At 38.5% G+C, this 27,448-nt stretch overlaps 1 protein-coding gene across 7 annotated transcripts in view; it reads left to right on the forward strand.

Annotated features, from left to right (window-relative positions):
• The window catches only part of L3MBTL3 (L3MBTL histone methyl-lysine binding protein 3), a 117,526-nt gene that overhangs the window by 77,467 nt on the left and 12,611 nt on the right, over positions 1-27,448 (forward strand). For all 7 annotated transcript variants that reach the window (XM_030853480.2, XM_060283714.2, XM_030853483.2 and 4 more), the window contains 3 exons: positions 1,922-2,024; positions 9,708-9,857; positions 22,879-22,958. In XM_030853480.2, the coding sequence (XP_030709340.2) occupies positions 1,922-2,024; positions 9,708-9,857; positions 22,879-22,958 (333 nt within the window). The remainder of the gene's footprint in view (positions 1-1,921; positions 2,025-9,707; positions 9,858-22,878; positions 22,959-27,448) is intronic.

Here is a 27,448-nt window from a genome sequence, read left to right on the forward strand (position 1 = left end):
CTTTTCATTGCCTATCACAGTTTGTTTTAAAAACGGAATGTTTTCATTACGTTTAAGAAGAGAATCACATGCAGAAATATGGTCAAGAAGGTTTTTTTCGCTTAACTTATGTGGAACCCAAACATCAAAGCGATAAACATAACCAGGCTGGTGCAAATGATTTTCAATGCTTGATTTGATATTTTGGGTATGTCAGCTATCTCCCACCTGGTATAATGTTGATTGTTCTCAATTAATGTCTCGATTTGATCGCTGTCAGCTTCAACTGGTCTCATGGAGCATCGTCCAGTGAGAAATCTCCAGCCCGAGACTTCACAAACCATTTTTGACATGTTCGATCAGTCACAGCACTTTCTCCATACACTACACAAATCTTTTTTTGCATTTTGGCTGCGCTTGACCTTTCTTGAAATAATAAAGCATAATATGCCAGAAATGTTGCTTTTTGTCTTCCATCTTCAGTATTAAAATGACTACACAAAAATTCACCAATTCTGATGTCTTTTTTAAAATGCATGCTAATGTGACAGTTGTCACATAAAATCTAACAAAATTGTTTTGAAGTAAGTTAAAGACAACTAAGTACTACTAGAGCCATCTTACGGGAAAAACCGAACAAACCTTTTGGCCAACCCAATACTTCTCTACTGTACATTTCTTCTTTGGTTAATCCTTTTGCCTCTTACTGCATTTTTAGTTACCTGATAGTCAAAAATACATAAAAGAAAAAATTTAATATTTGAAAAAGTAGAGTGTTTCTAGACTTTAACAGTATCATCATCTTTTAAAACTAGTACTAAATTTTGGAAGACAATTTGTCAGACTATCAAAATTTAATGTATCAATGTCAATATCCTAATAGTGATTTTGTCTTGTAGTTTTGCAGAATAGTACCATTGGGAAAAACTGGGCAAAGTGTACAAGGGATCTCCCTGTGTATTATTACTTACAACTGCATGCGAAGCTACAGTCACCTCAATAAAAATTTCAGTTAGCTTCAATTTTTTAAAAAAGGTACACTGAGAACTTGACATGCCAGATCTCAGTTTTGGAGGAAAATACATACATTGTAGAAAGAAAAATGTAGCAAATACATTATTGTCGGGTTTCTTAAAAATTTCACATGCCTTCCCCACCTGGTGGCTTCACTTCTGGGTGCCACATAGAAGCTACATAAGGGCACCAGAATACACAGACATGGTATCGGTTACAGTATGTTTAAAGTAATAAACCTTGGAAACAAATATTGGTTAAATAAATTATAGTGCACTCATGCTACAGCTACAATGCAACAGTCATAAAAATATTACTATTGAGATGGAAAGATTTATAAGACGTGAAGTTAAAGACCAAAGAAGAATGTTTCAGAATCGTACGTATCTATGTTGTGCCTTTTATGTGGCAAAATAAAACAAAACCAAAAACTTGATACATGTATATATACAAATATAGATACATGTGGGAATGCTTGGAACATCTAGGAAGGTTACACATTAACATGATTAGTCAGGAAAAGGAATGAAATGTGAGGAGAGTTGCTTGAGGGGATCTGTAACTGTTCTGTATTCTGGTGTATTCTCTGAAGTTTTCACAGTGTGCAGGTATTCATATATTAATTATGTTATTTACTTGATCAGAATGTTCAGAATCATCTCATTATTTTAGATTTCGGTATCTCTGGAATCTGTGACATTTTGGAAGAGGGTTGGATCAAAGGTTACCATTTCACTGTTGAAGTGTGAGCAAAGTCCTAGGGGAAAACCTTTAGAAGTAGAAACTTTAGACATATTTTTAATTTTGTAGGACCTTCTTTTTCTGTTTATACATGTTGATTGAAAAATTGAATTTTTTTCCCTATTCTGATCCAAGACATTTGACTCTTATAGCCTTAAATTTTTGCTTTTTTTTGGCTTTTTAATAGGCCCCTTAGAATTAATGGAAGCCTCGGAACACGGTGGATGCTCAACCCCAGGATGTAAAGGGATTGGCCATTTTAAGAGAGCAAGACACCTGGGCCCTCACAGGTATGTGGTGCTGCCACTCAGGTGGAGATTCCTGATGTGGTCAGAGGGTGCCTGTCCCTTGTATGTGGAAGATAATGATTTCCATGTATACTAAATAGATATTAACTAATTCTGCATTCAGATCCATATGAAATGTGGTTACCATGGTGACCATGTAAAAATGTAGCGTGTATCTGTAGTTAAATTTGCCTGGGAAAGAATGCGTTCATGATTTAAAATAGATTTACTCTAGGTACTTGGCTTTTCTTGGCAACCTGATTAGTTTTATAGATACTGAACTTCTGAGATAGTCATTTTGGGTTGATTATTAATAATGAGAAGGGGGCAGGCCTTGTTGAAAGTCTTTGTTTGGTAGAATATTCTATGATTGGGTGACTCAACAATTTGAATAACAAGAGGTGAGATTATTGTAGATTAGCAGCAAAGATCACAAAAGGCACAAATATAAGTAGACAAACATCAGAATACATTGTCAAAAATAAAGTTTTTCAATATTTTTCTCTCACATCTAAGTAACTTAAAAGAAAGAAACCAAATTTGTACATTTGAAATTTGATGTATTGTTTAGGCAATTTGGGATCTTTGTAGACACGTTAAAATATTACTGAAATAGTAAGAAATTTCTGTGATTTAACTGGGATTTTTAGAGGACAGAGGTATCACCTAATTCACGTACATATTAGAATAATAATTTGTTGGTATAAGTATTCTAACTGTATGTTAATTGAATGGCCCAGTAATAATAATGATTCCTTGTTTACCTAGTTTATACAGGTTGTGAATCTAGGTCTTTAAAAAATCTGAAGATTTCACTACCTGTTCCTCTAAGAATTAATAGGAATTGTTAAATTGGTGTGATTATTTTATCTTTATATAATTTCCTCTTTCTTAAATCTCTGCAGCCTCAAATGCTGCTTATCTTCCTTTTGCAACACTCCTGACAAGTTTTTTTAGGTTTTTTTTGTGTGTTTTTTTGCGGTACGCGGGCCTCTCATTGTTGTGGCCTCTCCCGTTGCGGAGCACAGGCTCCGGACGCACAGGCTCCGGATGCGCAGGCTCAGCAGCCATGGCTCACGGGCCCAGCCGCTCCGCGGCATGTGGGAACTTCCCGGACCAGGACACAAACCCGTGTCCCCTGCACCAGCAAGCGGACTGTCAACCACTGTGCCACCAGGGAAGCCCATGCCAAGTTTTTTTTATGGGGTTCAGTGTGTTCCAGAGTAAAAGTCTATGCATAGACAGAATAATGATTCCATTTGCAAATATCCATTTAAAAATCCTTTTCATGGCTTGTATGACTGCAAACCAAAAACTGTATGATTAAAGGGACATAAAAATACTGCATCTTAGAAGTGATTCAGTATTGGCAAGTGAAAGCAGCTGGATTACTTTTAGACATTACAGTAGTATCTCCCTTACCCCCCTTATCCCTGTGGGAGATATGTTCCAAGATCCCCAGTGGATGCCTGAAACCTCCGATAGTACCGAACCCTACATGTACTATGTTTTTTCCTATACATACATACCTGTGATAAAATTTAATTTATAAATTAGGCAGAGTAAGAGATTGGCAACAATAATAATAAAATAGAACAATTATAACAATATATTATATTAAAAGTTATGTGAATGTGGTCTCTCTCTCTCTAAATATCTCATTGTACAAATTTAATGCCTTTTCCAGTTTAACTCAATGCTTATTATACACTAACTTTCGCAGTTTGAGGTGTGACAGCAGTACTAACATGAATTTCTTTTTCTTTCTTCAAAATTTCACAGATAGAAGATTTGTTCTTACTGTAGAGTTTAGCAACCTCAGCATATGATTTTTTTCTTTCTTCATGAAGTCGAGAACTGTCACTTTTTCACCTAAGGAAGCACTTCACGGCTTCTCTTTGGTGTACCTGGATTGCCAGCATCACTACTGTTGCACTTTGGGCTGTTATTAAGTACAGTAAGGGTGACTTAACACAAGCCCTGTGATACCTCGACAGTGGATCTGATAACCTAGGTGGCTACTAAGTGACTAACGGGCGGGATACACTGGACTAAGGGGTGATTTGCTCCCTGGCAGGTCAGAGTAGGACAGCGTGAGATTTCGTCACACTACTCAGAATGGCGCACAGTTTAAAACCTATGAATTGTTTATTTTTGGAATTTTTCGTTTAATATTTTCGTACCTTGGTTGACCTCAGATAAGTGAAACCACAGAAAGCAAAACCACGGATAGGGAGTGACTACTGTATATAAGTCCAAAAACTCATTAGTATGCTAAATTTCCATTATATATCTATAAATTCTTCCATTTAGTACATATTTTTGAGCAGTGGGTTTTTTTTTTTAGTAAGATTTATTGAGCATTTATTTACTCTCTCTGAGCTTTGCACTAATTGTTTTACATGTATTGGATAACCTTCAAGCGACCCTATAATACAGAACTATTATTTCCGCCATTTTTTTGATGAAGCCACCATGGCACTCTAGAGGTTTTTCTAACTTGCCTACTTGACTGCTGGTGACGGGGGAGCCAGGAATGGTGCCCAGTCTAACTGTGCCCTTGACCACCCCCCTCTCACTGACTCTCAGGGCACGGCTCCCTGAATTAGTCACAGATCCAGCCTTCAAAGAACTCAGGGACTAATGGACCTATAAAAGCTGTACATAATTTTATTAAAATATAAGATACAAAATAGTAACTAATATTGAAACTTTGACATATGTACCTCTCTACTGTACAACCCCAAGATGTTCATTGAACCAAAGGCAATTTGCTCAAATTATGAAGGAAAAAAAGAAATCTTAAAAATGGGTGAATACTGACATTATGTTTTGGGGGGTACAATGAAAAATGTACAAAGAATTTTTTTTTTTTTGGTCTTCTGGGAAGAAAATCCACCTTGTAACAATGTCCATAATCTCTTTAGGAGTGCTGTAGGTCTGAGCAGAGAGGTTTGCCTGTCACAGCGAGGTCAGTGGTGACAGTCCTGTCCCCTGCCTGATGGCAGCAGCCATTCATTAAGGCTGCCTTTCCCTAAGTGTGCTGTGGACCTCTGAGGGTCCTTCACCTGGTCCACACCCATTTCACAAAGTTTCAGTGACTGTCTCTGGAATCTTTTTTCAAAGATGCAGTGTTGTATTTGCTAAATGAAGGGAGAAATTATGGGGAGGATCATGAAAGATGTTATGGAGAAATGTGATCCAAAAAAAAAAAAAAATCTACCAGTATAATTGGAACCATAGTGGAGAATGACTCATTGTTTTCTGGAATGAGAGAGGAAGAAGTATACCTCATGGCTTAGAAGCCATGCATTGATAAAGAAGTCGTGTTCATTGTGTTCATTTCCTTGTCACGTATCAGACATAACCGGCAGATCTGTATATAACTCTGGGGCAGGGATGCGATCCAGAGAACTAGTGTCAGCTCCTGCCTGTGTCCTATATTCCCTTCTTTTCAGCCCTCTCAGCTGGCTTTTCTTAGTCTCCCTGAATATGCTGTTCTCTTTTCAGCACTCAAAGCTCTTTATCTGGCAGGATATTAATCCTTACCAGTCACAGCCTGTTTTCCATTTCCTTGGTAGGCTTGTGGACGAGCTGCTGCATCATGGCTGTTCTTTAAAAGGTTCATTTCACTGGCGCTTAGTTTTGTCCTTACTGAGAATGCTGTGCTTAGGAAAACAACGAGAAAATTCTGCTTGGATTAATCTACTGAGAAACCACATAAATCAAAACATGCATTCTTTGCTTAGATAACAAGGAAGGTTGCTCTTTTGGCACGAATAATCAATTTTATGAACGTGTAAGCAAAAGCCTGTGTTTTGACTAGCATGTGTTGTTAGAGTCTCCAGAAATTACAATAGTTGAATTTGATCTAAGAAGTGTTAGAAACAGAAATGTGTTCTCAACAATGAAATGTAAGAATGTGATGTTTTTCAATGTTGAAATGTAAACAATCAGTGAGTGAGTTGGATGTGGATACGGTGTTCTCATTTCTAGGGATGTTCAGGAGCCAGATGACTTAATTCTGTCTCTAGCAAGGCAGCATTAATATTGGTTGTGTCATGGTGTTTCCCTTTGTTGATTCATTCATTTGGCCTACCGAGAGGTCATAATGGGAGGAGATTAAAGGATAACTAAAGTTATATAAAACTAAATGTTCTACATACCTAATGCCTTCAGAAGTAAATGTTTCCTATGTAAGGTTTATCTTGGTGAAATTAAATAAGAAGAGAAAAAAACAGAGAGTACTTCCTGCAACCTTAAAGGATATTTATAAAGTCCATGGAGAGTTTTAAAAAATTAGTAACTCTGGATTTATACCTGCAAACTAGAGTCATCATATTCGTTCAACATCCATCCATTCGTGGAACAAACACTTACTGAGTGTCTGCTGTATGCAGATACTGGGTTAGGTGATGGGCTGTACAGAGGAGAGGGCCCCTACTTCTAAGAACAGTGTGGTACAAACAGATTTTTGGAGAGGCATGAATGAGTAGCACTCGGAGGGAAGCATCAGCTTTTCCTGAGGGAAGCAGAGAGCCTCCATAAATGGGGCATATTACGGAGTTTTTAATGCTATTGTTTATTTTTGCTGATGGTCTTTTACACAGTAGGGGTTAAGTGTTACTCTTCTCCTTTTAAAATAATAATCCTAGGCAAGATTTTTTTTGTGGCTTCCTATTTGTGAGGCACTTAGATCTGTTATCTCATTTAATTCTCTCAGCAGTTCTGTAAAGCTGGCACTGTTCTAATCTCTGTTTTACAGAAGTGGGAGGAGAGATTTAGAATGCTTGAGAAAGTGCCCAGGATCAGAGAGTGGCAGACCTGGGATTCAGCCCAGGCTTTTTTTTTTTTTTTTTTTTTGCGGTAGGCGGGCCTCTCACTGTTGTGGCCTCTCCCGTTGCGGAGCACAGGCTCCGGACGCGCAGGCTCAGCGGCCATGGCTCACGGGCCCAGCCGCTCCGCGGCATGTGGGATCTTCCCGGACCGGGGGCACGAACCCGTGTCCCCTGCATCGGCAGGCGGACCCTCAACCACTGCGCCACCAGGGAAGCCCGCAAGTTCCCTTTTTAAAGCCTCAGTTTCAGCATCTATAAACTGAGCATTAGAATAGGAGTGACTTCCCAGGAGTTAGACGAGGTCATGCAAATAAAGCACGCAGCCCGGGTAACGCGCTCAGTCTGTGGTAATGTTTGTCGTTGTCATCTTCGTTTTACAAATGAGAAAACGGAGTCCTCCAAGTTGTGCCCGCTCGTTGTGGATAAAGCTGCAGAGCACATCTAGAATCCTGAGTGATTATTCTCAGTTGTAAATCAAACCATATCATTTCTTTATTCAAAGGTCCTCCAATGGCTACACATTGAACCTAAAATAAAAATATGAACTGGTGACTATGACCTGCTAGGACCTACATAATACTTCCCTGCCTGCTTCTACACCATCTCCTGCCCTTGATCACTTCACTCTAGCCTAGCTGGTCTGTCTTTCCCTTACTCATGCCTGGCTTTCCCTGTGTTGTATTACTCTTCCCATTTCCTGGAATGCCTTCTTCGGAGAGGCCCTTCCTCACCGCCCCCCCGCAGCCCCACAGTCTCTCTTACGTTATATTCTGGCTTTTGTCACTATGTGGGGTTGTCCAGTTTATTTATGTAGATCATGTATAGCCCATCCCCTTCTAGAATATCAGCTCCATGAGAGCAGACAGCTTGTCTTTTTCATTTTGACTGTGTTTCCCATGGCTAGAAAGGTAATTAGCACATCGTAGTTACTTGATAAATACTTGTCGATCAAATGAATGAAATAATTCAAGAGTGAAGTTATCTAACCATTTTAAACTTAGTTTGTCATATGAAAAGCCTTCCTTGTGGGTTACTGTAAAGATCAAGTAAAATACTGAATGTAAAATACTTAGCATGGTGTTCTATATATAGTAAATGCTCCGTAAATATCACTGGTTTTGTTTTTGTTATTGTTGGGTTAACATTATATACATTTATGTCAACACATGATCAAATGTTATTTACTTTCCTCTTTTGCATAGATATCAAAGTAGCATGTAAGTAAAGAAAATAAAGATTGTACTTTTGCTTACAAGGTATCTGTGATAAATTTTATAGACCATTATCAGAATCACTTGGGAGCATTTGCAGACTCTTCTCTCCTCCCAGGAGGATGTGTCAGATTCTCTTGGTAGAGGGCAGAAAGTCAGTGTTTAAAAATTTTCCCTAGGTGATTATCAACATTCCAAATAGTACCTAACCTGAGGAAAAGAATATGCAAGACACTAATATAATTTACCTAAGTCCCAATCATTTCCAGATTTCAGGAGGCTTCCTAAAAACCAAGGGGCAGGGCTTCCCTGGTGGCGCAGTGGTTGAGAGTCCGCCTGCCGATGCAGGGGACACGGGTTCGTGCCCTGGTACAGGAAGATCCCACATGCCGCAGAGCGGCTGGGCCCGTGAGCCATGGCCACTGAGCCTGCGCGTCCGGAGCCTGTGCTCCGCAACGGGAAACAACAAAAAAACAAAACAAAACAAAACAAAACCAAGGGGCAAGATAGGGAGTTAGTTGGAGGGGCTGATTATGTATTGAGATAGAGGCTGCCCAGTTTTTCTGGAGACTGGAAAGCTGAGGCCCAGGCACAAGAGTATGCTGACTTAATGCTGAATTAACAGTTAGTGACCTAGATTCCCTTTGCTTGGATAACAGGAGTGATCCCCCCATGGAATCTGAGAGACGAACCAGTGGTCACAGATAGAAGGGAAGGGAGCTAGGTGGGTCATTATCCAAGTTGGCTTCTGGTCCGTTTTCATATTAGGGATGGGAATAGCTACAGATTGATTTTTTTTTCCTAGGATATCAGGTATACATATGGGCCTGGAGACAGGAAATGGGGGGAACCTCCTTCCTTTGTAGGGTAGCAGCTGTTATAAAGGAAATTAAACAGTTTGTGATGGCCTTGGGCGTGGAAGATCACTTTAGGAAGGGATCTGCTCCATCTGTCAATCACTCTGTCTCTGTCCCACCTCTGTCACCCACCCTTCTATGTTAAGCATTTCTCTCTTGGGCTGATGGTTCCTAGAGATATGCACAGGCCCTGCCCTTGGACAACACAGGAGGGAGTCCTTCGGTGACCATCGCACACTTCCAAAGACTGCATTTAAAAATCTAATGCAAAGACATATTTTCTATCAGAATATACTTAAATTATGTTTGTTTGTTTGTTTGTTTTAATTAATTTATTTTTGGCTGTGTTGGGTCTTCGTTTCTGTTCAAGGGCTTTCTCTAGTTGCGGCAAGCGGGGCCCACTCTTCATTGCGGTGCGCGGGCCTCTCACTATCACGGCCTCTCTTGTTATGGAGCACAGGCTCCAGACGCGCAGGCTCAGTAGTTGTGGCTCATGGGCCTAGTTGCTCCGCGGCATGTGGGATCTTACCAGACCAGGGCTTGAACCTGTGTCCCCTGCATTGGCAGGCAGATTCTCAACCACTGCGCCACCAGGGAAGCCCTTAAATTATGTTTTAAAGATAAAATATTTCATACTGTATGTTTAATCTATGTAAATATATATATCCAGTTAAATTTTTGCATTTTATATTTTTAGCTTGTCATTTTAATTGGAAGAAGTAATTATGCTCTAACAGGAGTGTTCTTTTCTTTCGTTTTTTTTAAATTTTAATGTTTTAGTGCTGCCACCTGTCCCTATTCAGAAATCAATTTGAATAAAGACCGAATTTTCCCAGACCGCTTAAGTGGTGAGATGCCTGCGGCTAGTCCATCATTTCCAAGAAGTAAAAGGGCAGACACAAATGAAATCTCTTCTTCTCCTGAAACCAGGTAATTAAAGTGGAAATATTAGCGTTATTTAGAGGTACTGTAGTTGGAAGATTTTTTTTCCTTAGGTGATTTATGTTCTGTAGTGATGTCTTCTAGTACATTATTGAAAATGCACCTGACTTAACGTGAGGCCGATGGTACTTATAAAAGTATGTCCAAATCAGGCAGGATATCGTATTACTAGTTCATCTTTTAGTTGAACTTGCTTGATGTTAGAAGTTTGGAAATCCCCTTTTTATTTCATGCCAATTCATACTCTGAATGAACGGATCAATATTTGTATAAAAGCATCCTTTACAAAGAAGATGGTAGATTCCCTGTGAAAAATGGATATTATTTCTTTTTAGTGTTCATTATATGCCAAGTACTTGCATCTACATTATTTCATTTAATGATTAGGATATTTGTTGTACTGTATGCCCAGTCATTTGGTTTTGATATCACTTGTAGAGTTGAGTTGGAATGTTTTAACCTCCGTGGATTATTAGGTAAAGAACCAAGTTTTGTTTGATGTTTTAAGTAAATGGTCTCTGCCTTTATATTAACTAAAGATATTACTAAAAGAAAGCATTAATAGAAAGATGATCCTTAGGTTTTGGGGCTTTCTTTTATGGAGAGTTTTTAAAATCTAAGACACTGTAGTTCTTTGATTAATATTTTGTAACTTTTGTTCTCATGGATGAACCAAGTGAACATTTGAATTAATAAATCTGATTCTTGGACTTCCCTGGTGGCCCAGTGGTTAAGAATCCACCTGCCAATGCAGGGGACATGGGTTCAATCCCTGGTCCGGGAAGATCCCACATGCCACGGAGCAGCTAAGCACGTGCACCACAACTACTGAGCCTGCGCTCTAGAGCCCTCGAGCCACACTATTGAGCCCGTGTGCTGCAACTACTGAAGCCCGCACACCCTAGAGCCCGTGCTCCACAAGAGGAACCACCGCAATGAGAAGCACATGCACCACAACAAAGAGTAGCCCCTGCTTGCCGCAACTAGAGAAAAAAGCCCGCGCACAACAATGAAGACCCAACACAGCCAAAAATTAATTAATTAAAAAAAATTTTTTTTAAATCTTATTCTCAGCTCACAGCAGTGTTATTGGAGTAATGGCACTTAAAGTATCAAAATCCTTAGAGAAAAGCAGTTTCGCCCTATGGATCCGGGAGAGCTGTAACTTCTTTAATTATCAACAACAGTGGTTTTTTTTTTTTTTTTTTTGGCTGTGTTGGTTCTTCGTTGCTGTGCAAGGGCTTTCTCTAGTCGTGGCGAGCGGGGGCTACTCTTCATTGGGGTGCATGGGCTTCTCATTGCGGTGGCTTCTCTTGTTATGGAGCACGGGCTCTAGGCGCGTGGGCTTCAGTAGTTGTGGCTCAAGGGCTCTAGAGCGCAGGCTCCGGTTGTGGCGCACGGGCTTAGTTGCTCCATGGCATGTGGGATCTTCCCAGACCAGGGATCGAACCCATGTCCCCTGCATTGGCAGGCGGATTCTTAACCACTGCGCCACCAGGGAAGTCCCTGATGATTTGTTTTTAATCCTTAAAACCATGACTAATGTAACATAAATTCATTTACCCAACTCAGTGCCCTGTAATGATGGCATATCACTTGAGGAAATTTACTTTAAGACAAATAAAGTACTAATTCACATAGTAATAATTGCAGAAACAGAGTTCATTGACTCACAAGGAGGTAAGAATATCTGAAGTTTAGATTTCAAAAGCTGAGGTATTGTTTACAATTTTAACAGGATACTCTGAAGGGCTAGCAGTTTCATCTCACAGGCTTTTCAGTAACTTTCTGGGCTCTGGGCTGGATACCTGGGTCCAATTTCCTCACAGCAGAAAGACCTAGTTGGTTTAGATGATTTTTGTGGTCCTTTTTAACTCGAAATATTTTTAAGAAAAGAGTAATTTTTTTGTTTCAGTTTTATTGAGATATAATTGACATATAGCACTGTATAAGTTTAAGGTGTACAACATAATCACTTGGCTTACGTATATTGTGAAATGATTACCACAGTAAATGAACATCCATCACCTCACGTACATCCAGAAAAAAAGAAAAAAATGTTTTTTTCCTTGTGATGAGAACTTTTAGAATCTACTTTTTAGCAGCTTTCAAATACACCATCCAGCAGTGTTAACTGTAGTCATCATGCTATACATCTTTAGGACTTATTTATTTTATAACCAGAAGTTTGTACCTTTTAACTGCCTTCCTCCAATTCCCCCTCCCCCATCCCCTGTCTCTGGTAACCACAAGTCTGATCTCTAGAAAAGAGTGACGTTTATAGTGGCTCTAATGATTCCAGGGATCTGTCTTCTGTGAGGATGTGAGCATGGTTCTTCACGTCATCACCCGTCATTAAGGAGACAGTCTTAGAGATTTTAAGGTTTCTATCGTAATCCATGGCACATGTTTGATATCTAAATAATTTTTACATAGATTTTTAGCCCATACTGTCTTTCGATTCAGTGAATTTTAACTTGCCATTACTTCTCTGTGAATTAATATTTACACTTATTTGTGTTAAAGTTAAATTGCTTCAGGGGTACCAGGGTTTGGTAAATGAGCGTTATGTTATTCATGGTTTTGAAGACTTTGTTCAGATTTCTTCTCGTCTTCAACTTTCCAGGTTAACTATTTTTATTTTATTTATTTATTCTGACTCATTTATTTATTTATTTGGAGGCTAGTAGTAACCGGAGAGATTTGATTAGTTATACGTTGTCGAAGGAAACATGAGGGAGACAATCCCTTAATGATCCCAGACTTTTTAAGGTGAACATTTTTGACCGAGATTTTTTTTTGCTTTACTTTTTATGCTAAGTATTTTTAAGAAATGATTACAGACATCATGATATTTCAATCTAAGCACTTCATTATGAATAAAAACAACATTTCCAAAATAGCCAAAATAACATCGATTTATTTACTTTTCTAAATATAGATTTTATTCTTTTAAATTTTAAAACATTGGCTTCAGATTATTTTATTTTTTTTCTTCTCCAGGCAGTCACTAGTTCTCAACAACAATCAAAATGATACGTGGTATTTTAGATATAAATGATCATGGGGTAGCAGCACAGCAGATGTTAACAAATGAAAGGTTGTTAACAAAGAAGCCTCATCTTACGGCTTGAGGATGGTTGATTTAATGTAGAATTAATAGAGTTGCAGTCATCTGGCTTCTTTGCTTTAAGTGAATCTGTATGAACATATTTAATTACTTTTTCCCTTTTTAAAATTAAAAAAAGTTTTTTATTGAAGTATAGTTGATTTACAATGTTGTGTTAGTTTCAGGTGTACAGCAAAGTGAATTAGTTATACCTAGATCCACTCTGTTTTAGATTCTTTTCCCATATAGGCCATTTCAGAGTATTGAGTAGAGTTCCCTGTGCTGTACAGTAGGTCGTTATTAGTTATCTATTTTATATATAGTAGTGTGTATAGCAAACATAAAATTTTTTGATCACTGATTCTTTCACCTGGACTTAAGAATGAAATCGTGAGCTGTGCAAAGCTCTGAGAACAGTGACTGATAAGCAATAAGCCCTCAATAAATGTTAGTTTTTATTAGTGCTGTTGCAAGAGGAATAGGTTGCTTATTTGTTTCACAATATTTATTTCAGAGGAGCAAAGTAAGGCTGGCCCATTTTTTTTTTTTTTAATATTCCTAGGTTAAACTTTGAGTAGAGAGTACTCAAACAAGATGATTCTCATAATGTCAGATTACGGTCTCTCCTCTTTTTCCATAATCATTGCTCACGTAGATGGAATTTCCCAGTCAGGTTTTAACACATTTTCTTTGCATCCTTCTTAATAACTTGCTAAAAATTGGTTGCCAGACTCTACTTTTTTTTTAAAAAAAAAAAAAAGGCATTTGGCACAGCAAGAGACAGTTGCACCCCCAGAAGCAGACCTTGAGACAGAGATTTGACGGCAAGTGGTTTATTTGAGAGGTGAGGAAAACGCCACTAGGGGAGTGGAGAGGTGAGACCGGGAAGGAAAGGCAGCCAGTAAAAGCTTCATTGTCACCCCAGCTACCACTGTGGACAGCGGGAACACAGCCCTGCTGGGGGCACTGTGGGAGGCTGTGTAAAACACACATCTCAGGTTTTCCCACCATAGGGATGAGGGAGCTGAGCTATTTTAAAACACGAGTTCCTCTTCGGTCACGGAGCTAGGCTTCCAGGGGTGGAAGGATGAGTTAATTTCCCCAGCACGTCCCCTGCCGCACAGCAGGCAGAGCGGTCAGAGCCCCAGTAAATCCTGTGGGAAGGCAGAGCAGGTGAGAGGTAGGTAGGAGTCGGCCGCTGTGCACTGAATGGGGGAGCGTGTGGCTAGGAGATATGGGCCAAGCCCTGACAATGCTGCACCAGCCCATTCACCCATTTCAAATGCCAGCCAGTCCCCAGAATGAAGTATGCTGGCGTTGCTTGTGATCCAGGAGCAGACATAATAGGGCCAGATAAATGAACAATGCAAGGAATATGTATGTCCTTTCCATACCATAAATGGTATTTTAAGGGCCAGTTCACAGGCCACCTGCTTGGGATAGACCCATGGACAACCAGTGTTCCATAGCAATGCTTCCCAAACCTGACTCCACGTCTGATTCCCTGAGATCTCTAAAATTCAGATTACAGGGCCCAGCCCAGGCCGCCAGAATCTTTCAGGCTAGAGCCTAGGAGTCTGCATTTAAAAAATTCACTTGGGAGTATATCTTCCTGCTTAAAATTTTCCACAACTTCCCATTACCCTTGGAATTAAGACCCTAATTCTGAACATGGCCTACAAAACCAGTGTTATCTGGCCCCTGCCGAACTCTCCAGCTTTTTCTCTACTAGGCTGTTTTTGTTTTTTTTTTCGCGGTACGCAGGCCTCTCACTGCTGTGGCCTCTCCCGCCGCGGAGCACAGGCTCCGGATGCGCAGGCTCAGCGGCCATGGCTCACGGGCCCAGCTGCTCTGCAGCATGTGGGATCTTCCCAGACCGGGGCACGAACCCGCATCCCCTGTATCGGCAGGTGGACTCTCAACCACTGCGCCACCAGGGAAGCCCTCTACTAGGCTGTTTTTAAACTTAATGCTTCAGCCACCTTGGTCCTCAAACATTCTTTTGTCTCTACCTCGAACCCCCATTCCTACACTTTCCTAGCGAGTCTCTTACCTCTCAGGCTTCAGGTTAACTCCCGTTTCCTTAGGGAAGCTTTATCTGATCCTCCAGACTGTGGGTCAGATTCCTCATTATTATACGCTTTTGTGTCACACATCCCAACACAACTGACACTTCTGTGTAAATACTTTCTCTGAGTCTGTGTACTTTGCTCGATGATAAGCTCCATGAGGGCAGAGGCCACGTCTTCTGTGATTCTGAGACGCCCTCAGCACCGAGCACACTACCTGGCACTCAGTGAGGTTGGAAGGCCACCATGAATCACCCACCAGCCTTCAACGGAGATGTTATCAGTGACATAGCCTAAGAGGCAACTGCTTCATAACCTTCTTTTTATTCCAGTACAACTTCCTACTTTCTCAACTTTGTAAAATCCCCACACTGGATATCTAAGAGGTAAATCCCCCAAACACATACCTACACTTGTGTAAATTAGGGCAGTGTTTCCCAAACTGTTGTTTAACTACCTGCCCACGTAGAAAATGGTACTGCGGAAATGACCACATTTGTATGACACAGAGGGCTGCCTCTGGCTGTCAAGAGCTGGGGCCACAGGAACAGTATCTCAGAGCACTGGTACCCAAGGGTCAGGGCATCCTAGCTGGGAAGCTCTGCCTCACATTAAGAGGGCTCTACCTTGAGTCCTTTTGTGGGTGTGCTGAATGTGTGGGTCTATTTTCCTACAGAGACTTGTCAGATGGGTGGTCAGCTGATGAATGAATTCCCAGTGTGTATTTAGATAGAAATGTGAGGACGTAATCCTCTCCCAGTTATCCATTCATTCATCAGACGCATAAGAAGTGTCTGTGCCGCATCTAGAGCTTTCAGTGAGATGTTCTTACTTGGGAGAGCAGCAGCTCATCTCTGCCCTTGCCGTGCTGCTGGCAGCAAGGTGGTTAGTCTGGGCTCTGCCAATCAGTGGAGGAGCTTTTCCTGGGGACCAATAACCTTAAGTCTCTATGTGTCTACAGCTGAGTAAAAGAAAGTTTATTTTTCTCTGTATAGCTGTATAAAACCTGTGGGTTTCAAACTTTGTGTTGCATCAGAAGTATCAGATGCTTGTTAAAATCCAGCCTTGGAGGTACCATCTCCAGAGATACTGATTCAGAAAATGTAAGCTGCATCCCAGTTCATTTTTAACAAGCATCCCCAGGTGATTGGATGCAAGTGATCTATAAACCAGGCCTTGAGAATCATTACTGAATATAAAGACCCTTTTGCGGAGTAATGGTTCACAATGTGTTACCAAATAGAGAACATCGGCGTCTATCCCACATAGTCTTGTACTCATGCAATATATTCTAGAGGTGCTTGTAATTGTGTTTCTAAATTAGGTGCTATCGCAATTAAAAACCACATCATGTTTTAAGGTTCCATGTTGTTTATGCCTGCTTAGGGATAACCACAGAAGTACAATAAAGCATTTTAAAAATACCTGCTAATGCTTGTATTACCTTGCAAGGCAAAGGTAATTACTAACCTATATCCAATGAAAAAATTCAATTCACTTCTTTATAGGCCATTAAAACCTACAGCTTTTCAGGTTGTAGGTCTAGTGTTTGTACTCTCAGAATTACATGGAGCAGTGACAGGAATTGCAGCTTCAATCTAATTCATATATTTAGGATGAATCAGATTTGCCCATCTGTACCCCATGAGAAGGGCCCTGTGAAACAGATGGGAATACAGGCTAACATAAAATATGGAACTATAAGCATATATACATCTCTTTATTTGCAAAACTGTAAAATCTAGTAGTATAAAATTAATTTAGAGCCAGAAGTTCTAAAAGATTACAAAAGTTAATTAGGACTCTTCAGAAACTTTGTTTTGCTTCCTAAGGTTTTCTGGTCCTGAGGGCTTGATGTTGACACTCAGAAAGTTCCTTTAATGATTGGTCCTTCCCTGCCTATTGTAAAGCCTCTTCCCCCCTTTTGTTGATGGGCTGCCAGATATGGATTAGGAGCTGTGGAAATTTTCAAATATTCCAGTTCTTGGGAATCTGAGTCAAATCTATGTAGTTGTTTGTGTGCACCAGGGAGAAGCTGGGTTTTGGTTAAAACACTCACAGTCCTGATGCCAACGGCTGTGACACAAGGCAACCATTCAGAGTGTAAGGAAGAGATGACTGTGTTACTGTTGATGCCCGGGAAGTTGTTAGAACAATATTGTAACAGAGTCTGATTTTCTGTCCCTGAATAGCACTTATTCTTGACTCAGGAGACTCTTGTATAAATAGTAGAAAAGCAATGATATCTGTTCTTTTTCCTATGACAGCAGCGTGAAAGCAGTGCAGTCCTGCTCTTCTTATGCTACCTGATCTTTATGTCCCAGATCTCACCTTATTGGTTAGGGCTTTTCATTTTATAAGAGAACTGATTAATTAATTGATGAATTCATTTTACTGGGGAGTTTCCTTGGCATCTTGATAACATCCACTGTTATTTACTTACTCATTATATCCCTTTCTTCACTAACATATGTTCCTTATGCTAAATTTTAATTTAATAGCCTTATTAATCAAAATGTTTTATTTGTAGTCATTAGATAAATAGTAAACTATGCTTATCTCTCCTGGGCTGTGTTTATGAAAACTCTATTAAAACTATTGTTCATGTATAGTCTCAAAAGGGATTTAATTATAAAAACTCTTTATTCGAATGTTACCTATAGACATGGAAGTTTTAATTGCACTGGTTCTATTTGCCATCTTTTCCGAATCCCTTTGAAGATGGTGACCTCCTTATCCTGAAGCCATAAAGCACAGTCTTCTCTTTATTTGTAGGGGGCATTTTGGAGACAGTTCAGGTTCTCTTTTACAGTACCTCTAACATACAACCTTGAGATTCCCATTCTCTGATTTTTTACCTGTGAGTGACCTCAGCCCAGAATTTTTTTTTCCAAATGCTGGGGGCATGCAAAGAGACATCATTTTAACATTCAAAATAGGAAACCCTACATTTTTTATAGCTCTCTGTACATTCACTGTGTCCCCACTTGTTCTTGGGGAGTACAGGTACTCTGCAGCTCTGACAAAGCCCCTGTGAGACTAGAATAAGCTCTTCTGGAAAGAGAAGGATGGGGAGGTTTTAAGGTACGAGCCAAGCCAAACTCATGCTGGAGTCAGAGAGCTGGCTGCAATCCCTGAACTGAAGCAAAAGAATTGTTTCATATTGTTTCAATATTATTTTTAACAAACTGATGACTGATTGAAACATAACGGGCTAGGGATTGTTTTTAAATGAAAAATAAAATTGAAGAAACAGCTGTTGGCATTCAAATGCGATCCTGTTATTATGTATTTACTCTTCTAATGTTTGTTTCACTAATATTTACCACAAATCTCATTTGAGTAAGATAGTAAGACATCTAAAGCATGACACATAATTACACAGAAAAAGAGAATGCTGACTCAAAAAGAAAACATTTTTCCATTTGAGTGTATTCCACTGTCTTAATTAAAAGCCTAAAGAGTATTGTTGAGTAAGATTTTAGTTATGATCATATTTCAATTCAAGCTAAAGAAATGCTGAAATAAATTGGTTGTTGAAAATTCTAAAATCCCAAGAGAAATTGCTGTGTTCCAGACACTCTTCTAGGTGCTTTTAGCTATGTTAGATCATTTAACCCTCATAATGCCTATGCGGGGTAGGCGTTATTATTACATCCCCATTCAGCAGACAGACCTCTTGGTTACAGGTTACACAGCTAGTAAGTAGCAGCCTAGGCAGTCTGACTGTAGGCTGGCTCATAACCATTACTCTAAAGGCTGTTTTAAAACTTGAGGGAAACAGGTTACTTAAAGAAAATAGGTGTCAGTAGATAATTTTATCCTAAAATATAAGTAATTCTTAAATAGTAATAGCTGCCACTTATCATGCTCCTACTTACATGTGTCTGGCTGTATGCTAAGCACTTCCTATACATCGTTTTATTCAGTCCTCAAAAAGCCTGTGAGGTAAAGGATTTATTATCCTTGTTTTACAGAAGATGCAGCTGAGGATTAGGGAAGTTCAGTAAGTTGCTGAAGGTCATATAGAACTTGTAAGTAGCAGAGCTGAAATTTGAACCAGGACTCTTCACTTTCAAAGACCATCAGCGTCACCACTGCTGGGCTGCTTTCTCCATGTTACGATACACTCCCCTGTGCCTAATCAGCTTGTATTCCCTTCCTAAACAAAATTGTTGGTAATGAAAAATGTCGATCAAGAGGAGAAGATAAAGGAGTTTTAAAGTAGAGGAAAATTGTCATATTAAAATACAACAAAAATATTTTTAGTTGTCATTAAAAAAAAAATCTGTCAACAAGCATATCTTGCACTCTGTTTCAGAGTGTTACAGTATTATCACAGAGTTTTGACATTGTGATATAAACGTGTTTTGTGTATAATTGGAAGACTGTGCAGCTAGAATAACTTTTTGCTTGGGAAGTCGATATCCTAGATAAAGCATTTCATTTTTGCACAGAGAAATTAATCACAGTACCTATTCAGTGAGAATTAGCAGTGAAATTTCTAACCTTATAGGTGAGAGAAATATTGGTTGCCCAGTTGAGAAAGTAACTTTTATTTTAAATAAAATATAAAACAAGTAAGAATATTAGTGAGTCAGATTCCTCATTCCTGACCTTATCAATAAAAGACAGTTTGAAAATAAGATGATGACACCAGAAGGCCAGTTCCCTTTAACTGCATGTAACAAGGATATGGTACTGTATTCTGGAAAAACACAAGGGTAAAAAAACAAATAATAATTAAATCTAATTATAGATTTTGGTGTCAGTAAGACCTGGTGCTATATTTGCCCTGAAAATTTGGGATTAACCTCTTTAAGTTTCAGTGGATATAACAACAGAACCTTCTTTCAGTGATTGTTATGAAATAATGGACATGTAAAGAACTCGGCCAATCTTTGGTGCATAATATGTTCTTAAGTATATTGTTTTCTTATTATTACTTCTTATTAATACTGTTTCCACATTTCTGGATGTGCTTGGTCAGGATTCTGTTTCCTTCAGGGGTTCTGTTCATCCATCTGTTTCGTAATACCCCTTCTAAAAGACTATTCATATTGACCCCACCCTGCCAACCCTCTAGCTAAAGGAAGCATCAGAACCCAAAGGGGCTTAGTCACTTTTAATTTTAAGGAGTTAGCAAAATCAATTTATTGATTGGAAATAAAACATTCAGTGAACATTTCTTGTGGAGTCCTGCATTGGAATTGTTTTTCGGTGAAGATAAATATCCATCTGTATATATTCCCAAGTTATATGGGTTAAATTTAATGAAATATCACGAGTTAAAGTAAGGAAAGTAAGAACTGAACATGCTTCTATAATGAAGGAACATGAATATACAAGCAGAAGGCTGCTTTTGTGCTTCTCTTCAGCAATGGATTATGGCACATTTAGGATGAAGAAACTTTTGGGGTCAATCATCTTATTTTCCTTTTCTATCTCTGTTCCCTCCTAGAAAATGATTCTTTTCCTACATTTCATAAAATAAGTCATTGGCATTGTATTTGGGCATAAGAATACAGAAGAACTTTCCTCATACTTAGGTCTTATAGCTTTAGTTTACTAAAGTTTACTTTAAAGGAAAATATAATATGCATTACTGAAACCACAAACATGTAACTGTTAATTATCAGTGGACAGTTTCAATCATGAAAAATGAAATATACAGAAAATTCTAAGATATAATTTTAGCCTTTGGGCTCAGTTTGGTTTTTTGTTTGTTTGGGGGGTTTTTTTGTTTTTTTTTTAACCATTCACTAAAGCTTTTAGGCAATCTACAGTAATTAATTGGGAATTTATTTTCTTTGACTCTGAAAAATGCCAATTTTAAGTTATGTCACTCTGATGTGTGATTGTTTCTAATAACTATTAATATAGCCATCCACAAACCACTTATTTCAGTGGCCACAGTACTTACTGGGATAGATGTGTGGGCTCAAAGGTTATTATTTCCAGTTTAATATGAAACAAATTCAGAAGATCACATAAGCTAATTTTAGCATAATAAGCTGATTTTAACATGTTGTAATTACCAAGTCTAACTTCAACACTGTTTTTACAGAGAAGACAGTTTTCTACTATCACTTCAACTAGTGCCCTTTCTCCAGTTATCAGCAATTTTCTTATTTTCACTCTACCTCCATCTCCCCACTTTCTATGGAGTAAGAGCCCCCATAGTAATTAATTGATTTCTCTTGGAAAAAAAATTTTTATTGCATAATAACGATGATTCTTCCCATTCTCAGATAAGCAAGTATTCTTCACCAGTTGTGATAAGTTGTTTTTAGTATGAAGTAAGCCAGGGAGCTCAGATTCCAGTGAAATTTCATGTGTCCCTGGAAATGATCTTTCTAAGAACTAGTGAACATTTTATTTATCTCATGCTTACTGTGTTGGCATCATTGTGTTAAATTATTATTGTTACAAAAAGGGAGTAAATTAGTGCCTTGGTAATTAAGACTATAGAACTCCTTTATATTTTGTTGGGATATTTGGTTTCAAAGGTAATATCCCTTTTCTTAACACTGAACAGAAGTGTGGTCTGAGTCTTCAAGAAACTAAGGATATATTTGTAAAGGTAACAGCATTTGAAACAACAGAACATCATAAGTACAGAGTATTATAGAGTATTATAAAGGATTTATTTTGAACCCTGAGAACGGAATACATTAGGTTAAAAATTTTAAATCCTTGAAGTTTAGTTTTAAAGAAAATATAAGTAGCCTGTGCCTGGTTTCCTTTAAAGCCATCTTTGTCACTGACTTCAGGGTAAAGCTCTGAATTAGGATTGGAATGGGTCCATTCCACTTTAGAGCATTCTTGGCATGGTTAGATTAGCATTAGTTCATTCCTGGTGAGAAAGAGGTGGAATCAGTTCAGCCTATGAATTTGACCTGATTAAGCCAGGAAAACCTTCCTAGAATTGAGTTTGATTCTCCTGGGCAATCTCAGCCTCAATCTCAGATTCTGGAGCTGAGTAGTATATAGTGACTTCATTAAATGGTATGGACTTTAAAACCATTTTCCTACTTAAAATTGTAGTCTTACCATACAGGACAAGTAAAATTCCTCATGGATACATGTCCCAATTTGAAGTTGAAATATTCAGTGGCCACATTTTCCAGAAAGTTAACCTTAATACCATTCTTAGCTTTAAAATCTTCCTTAATACCATTCTTAGCTTTAAAATCTTTCTGAACAGTAAATGAAGATAAAAAATAAATAAAAAGTAAATGAAAATTGATAATGAGGAAAATGAACATTTATAGGTGTTTTTATTTTATTTTATTGTTTTATTTTTTTCTTTTTTTGCGGTACGCGGGCCTCTCACTGCTGTGGCCCCTCCCGTTGCGGAGCACAGGCTCCGGACGCGCAGGCTCAGCGGCCATGGCTCACGACCCCAGCCGCTCCGCGGCACGTGGGATCTTCTCGGACCGGGGCACGAACCCGTGTCCCCTGCATCGGCAGGCGGACTCTCAACCACTGCGCCACCAGGGAAGTCCCTATAGGTGTTTTTAGTATTAATTGCTTCTTAGTAAAACTGAAAATCCTTTCTAACATTTTAATGGTATCATTTGTTTTTAAATTAAAAAAAAAAAAAACAGTTGCTGAGGTGCAGTTTTGAGCCATTCCCTTTTTCTTTGTACTTCAATTTTTATTTTATTTTTTTTATATACATCAGGTTCTTATTATCTGTTTTATACATATTAGTGTATATATGTCAGTCCCAGTCTCCCAGTTCATCCCACCACTACCACCCACCCCCACTTTCCCATTTCTTTAAACGTTTCTATTACAAAATATTAAAACACCTATTTTTTCTCAGAGACCAGCATGCTGATGATGTCAAAGAAGACTTTGAAGAGAGAACAGAGAGTGAAATGAGGACATCACATGAAGCCACAGGTACCCATAATAATCTCATATTATTGATGGGTATTATTGATGGGTATTGATGGGTATTACTATTAATACTCAACAATCAAAACTTAACTGGAATGCAGCAGTCCCTTTTATATATTAGAGATAAACTTCATTTGGTTGGTTCTGTTACCACAGGCAATAAAAGTGTATTGTTCAGGATAGATTTGGTGTATACTTCACAATGATATGGGTCCATCTGTGACCTGTATTTACAGTCTGTTTCACATATCTGTACAATATTGTATATAAAGTTTGGATAAGGCATTCTGTTTGGTCCTTGTCGTAAATTTTTTTGATATTGTTGATATCATTTGCTTCATATGTTTCAGACTCATCTCAGAATGTGTTGAAATTCCAATAGAACTAATATGGTCTTAATCTAATACCACAAAATGAAAAGGAAATTGCTTGAACAAAAGTTTTAAGTTGTATTGGAGAAAGTAATTTGTCTTACATGTTTGCTGAATAGATATTACAGTGGTTTAACTGAACAATGAAGTCGTAATGACTGTTACTCATAGTATAAATGGTATTTATAATTTATGCATAGTGTTATAATTATTTTTTATAAGAAAATGTTGTCCCGATTATGATTTTAATGATTGTCCCTGGGGACTTTGCTTGTCATGTGCGTTATTTGGTTTAGACTGTTTATAAGATTGTAGAATGGCACCTAAGGACTGTTTGCCTATAATGACCTATTCCATAAGTGATGCCTTGATTTCAATATTTGATTGTCATAGAGCAGTAATTTATGATTAATTTAAAAGTTATATTCTCTGCTGTCCTCAGCATGTTTTATGGTGTTTAGTCTTGCACCACATACAAACCCTTCAGATGGCCAGGGTTTGCATCCCTGATCTGTTACCACCTGCTAGCTGTGTAATCTTGGACATTTCATGGAATACGTTTCAGTGCTTGTTTCCTTATCTGTCCAGAAGGTTGATGATGGTAACTCCCTCCCACAGTTGTTGTGGGGATTGAGTACAGTAACATTTGTAACTTGCTTAGGACAGTGCTTGGCACGTGATAAGTGCTATAATGTTTCTGGTCATTTAGAAAGGAAGAAAAACATTTAATTTACGAAACTTTTGTCGTCAGGGTATATCGGGTTCTTAATCAAAGGCTTCAGCCTTTCTTTGTGAATGGTGGTTAGGAGCACGGCCTTCATTCGCTTCTCAGCTCCACCAGTACTAGCTGTGTGGCTGGCTTTGGGAAAAGTATTTAACTTCTCTGTTCCTCAGTTTCTTAATAGTACCCACATCACTGGATTATTATGAGGAATAAATGCATCAGTGGCCAAAGTATTAGCTGCTAGTGGTAGTAGTAGTAATAGCAGAAGTAGTAGTAGTATTGTGAAATGAGTGTCTATTGCATGGAATTATCTGATCATTGCAAGGTTTAGATAGATTCATAATAAAATCTTCTGGGCTGACTTTTTGAGGGAGTAATAATTTGACAACCTTTTCAGTTTCTTCCTAATTTCGTGATGCAATTCACTTTTCATTTTATTTGCTGAGCTGATTTTGATCACTTTTTTCTGAACATAGTCTAATTAATGGAGAATTTCAGGTTTATTAACATGATACGCATGGTGTTCTCTCTTTTTCTGTGATAGTTTTATGTCTTTTCAAACTTTGTATATTTTTATCCTGTTTTTTAAATTTGAATTGCCTGAGTTTTTCTGTTTTACAATTCTTTCCAAAGAAACATTGCAAGGATCCATATATAACTCTGTTATTTTTGTCACCCATAAAACCTATAGTTCAATATGCGTATTTTACTTACTGTCTTATTTTTCATTAGTGAAAGGGAGCCTCATAAAAACAAGCTGCTTTGAGAATTTTTGCACATATGTTCCTAAGTAAGGTTCGCATATTAATATCTCATCCAGTTTTAGCCTCCTAAAATGAGTTTGATGACTTCCCTTCTCTTTTGAAACATTTTATGTAAAACTTCCATAAAGTTAATTTTTACTGTAGTGAAATCATGTTGTTATGATTGTCAGCTTTTATTTAACTGCTTTCTCAGCTTTAGATTTCCTTTCTTTCTTTTTTTTTTTTTTTTGAAAATTTTTTCCAGATTCATGTTGTATGGAAAAGATTTGAATTTCACTTCCTGACGTTACCATTTAAGAGTTCATTGGTTGTCTTTCCCTGGACCCCATGATCCTTCAGTCCAAAATGAGATCTTATGGTGTCTGAGGGCTCCTGTATCTTGGTGACGTTGGTGATGTCTCAGATCCTAGTCAGTGGGTCGATGTGTTTAGTTTTTTCTGTCCTCCTGCCTCTCAGGTCTCAGTAGAGCCATGACCTAGTGTCTCAGATTGGGCTCTCTGGAAACAGACATTGGGAGTACTGTGTGCAGAAGGTTTTTGGTGGGTACTTTTGGGAACGATACCAATGAGAGAGTGAGAGAAGCAACAGTGGGCAGAATGAGCTGTGATGCAGTTATAGCAGAAGCCTCAGTCGATCCCACAAATGAGCTCCAGATGACCCTTCCGAGTTATCCCAAATTTAGGCATGAGGACCAGGCCTTTGTATTGACCAGTCCTTGGATGTTGGCTGAGACGGGCCGTGTCCTTGGGCAAGGAGCCTCCCTTTGGCTTAGGGCAGTTCCTGGAGAGGGAGGTAGCTCTGAGGCATCAGCAGTCAGCAGGTAGGAGAATGAATCTCTAGGTTCCAAAGGGGGAGCCCACCACAGTGTCCACTACACCTAGCTAGTCATTTGGTCTCTGACTTTCCTTTAAGAAAAATCAAACAGAACTGAAAAAAACTGAACAACAAACCAGAACATCCTTTCACATATGTGGGATTAGGCCCAATTCAATCCAACCTTTTTGTTTTAGACAATGAATCCGGCTCCTAAATTCAGTCTTTTCATTATTTTGCCTGAGATGTCATGCGCTTTATTTACTTTTTCTTTTTAGATCCAGGATTTTTTTTTTAATCCAGAAAAATTCCTTCAGTTATTATTTTTGTTATTACTTTTGTTCTTTTCTCCTTTTTGATTGGTAATACCTTTTACTCTTGGGTTAGATCCAAAGGATGTTATTCAAAATATTTAACAATTGGTTTGACAGCCAACATTGCACAGGACAGTTAAAACAAACACCAGCCTTAGTGCTGGAGCAGAGTTTGGAAGCTCCCTGCTGTACTTCGGTGCAGCATCTGGAAGTCCTGCAAGGGCCTGACTGCTGAGGATGGAGGGGACTATTACCAGCCATTATGGAAGTATTTTAATATTCCAACAGCTTATGCATTTTTTGATATTCTAGACATATTTCTCAAGTTGAAATGTCTTACTCTAGCTCTGTCAAGTCTACTAGTTACTGCCTTTAACGTGAATTTTAATAGTGGTTTTTATTTTCCTTTAATTTCCTGCACTGGCTTGTTTTTTTCTTTTCATAGCCTGTTTTGTTTTGTAGACGCCATGTTCCCTTGTGCCTTACTAAAATCATGAAACGCTTCTGTCAATAAATCAATGGTCCTCTCCCAATGTTTTGTAGAACTTATCAGAGGCCCCTGGTGATTGTTTTTTATTTTATCATTTTTGAGTGCAGAGAAGTTTCCCCAGGTTTTTTGTGAAGAACACTTACCCCTCAATGCTCCCATTTGGGTGCCAGTAGAATTCCTCTTTCACACCTGAGCCTGAGGGTCAGGTAGATATGCTGAGCCTAGTAGGTGCTCACCAGTGTTCATTCACAATATCATTCACCAGTGGTGGAATAGGGGAAAGGAGAGAAATCTTCTTGCAGTTTGTGCCCTATTTAGTATAGAGGAGTCTGAAAAGAAGCCGCCCTGTATTCCTTATAGCTAGTAGGATTTAAGATTCAGTAAGCCCATGAGAACTATTTTGTTTGGAGTCTTAGAGCAAATTGATTTTTAAAAGCACTTCCCCCTAGAAAAACATCTTCCTACCTTGTTTCTTCAGTTAATTCAATTTAATTCCATACAATATGTGTGATTATGAGCCTTTTTGATTTTTTGATGATTGCCACTATGCTACCAAATTTGACCTTTGGGGACCTTTACTGAATACAATGCATCACTTTTTCTTCTTTTTCTTTTTGTTGGCTTCTGTCTCCTTTGCCTGAAAGATAAACTAATTCATTTCCTCCATTGTAGGAAGGTCCATTAATAAAGGATCCTATAAATTGACCTTCAAATTTAAACTCCTGTATTCCTGGGAAACGTGTAATTTTCTTTTCCCTTCTGCAAACATTCTCTCTCAGGGGTGCTGATATGCAGAAAGAGTTGAATTTTATTTTGTAATGTACTAGATTCTCACTTGAAGAATCAGGCTTGCCTTTTGCTTCCATAGCAGTTGGTTTTTATTTTGGTTGTTAACCTTGAAATGATCCTCAAATATTTTTCACGCCTGCGTTTAGGATCTTGGAGCTAATTTTATCCACATTCCTTGATGCTGTGATCCATTTATTTTACCCAATCATTGTTATTGTTCATCCTTTT

Source organism: Globicephala melas, chromosome 14 (genome assembly GCF_963455315.2).
Source record: "Globicephala melas chromosome 14, mGloMel1.2, whole genome shotgun sequence".
NCBI classification, from domain to species: Eukaryota; Metazoa; Chordata; class Mammalia; order Artiodactyla; family Delphinidae; genus Globicephala; species Globicephala melas.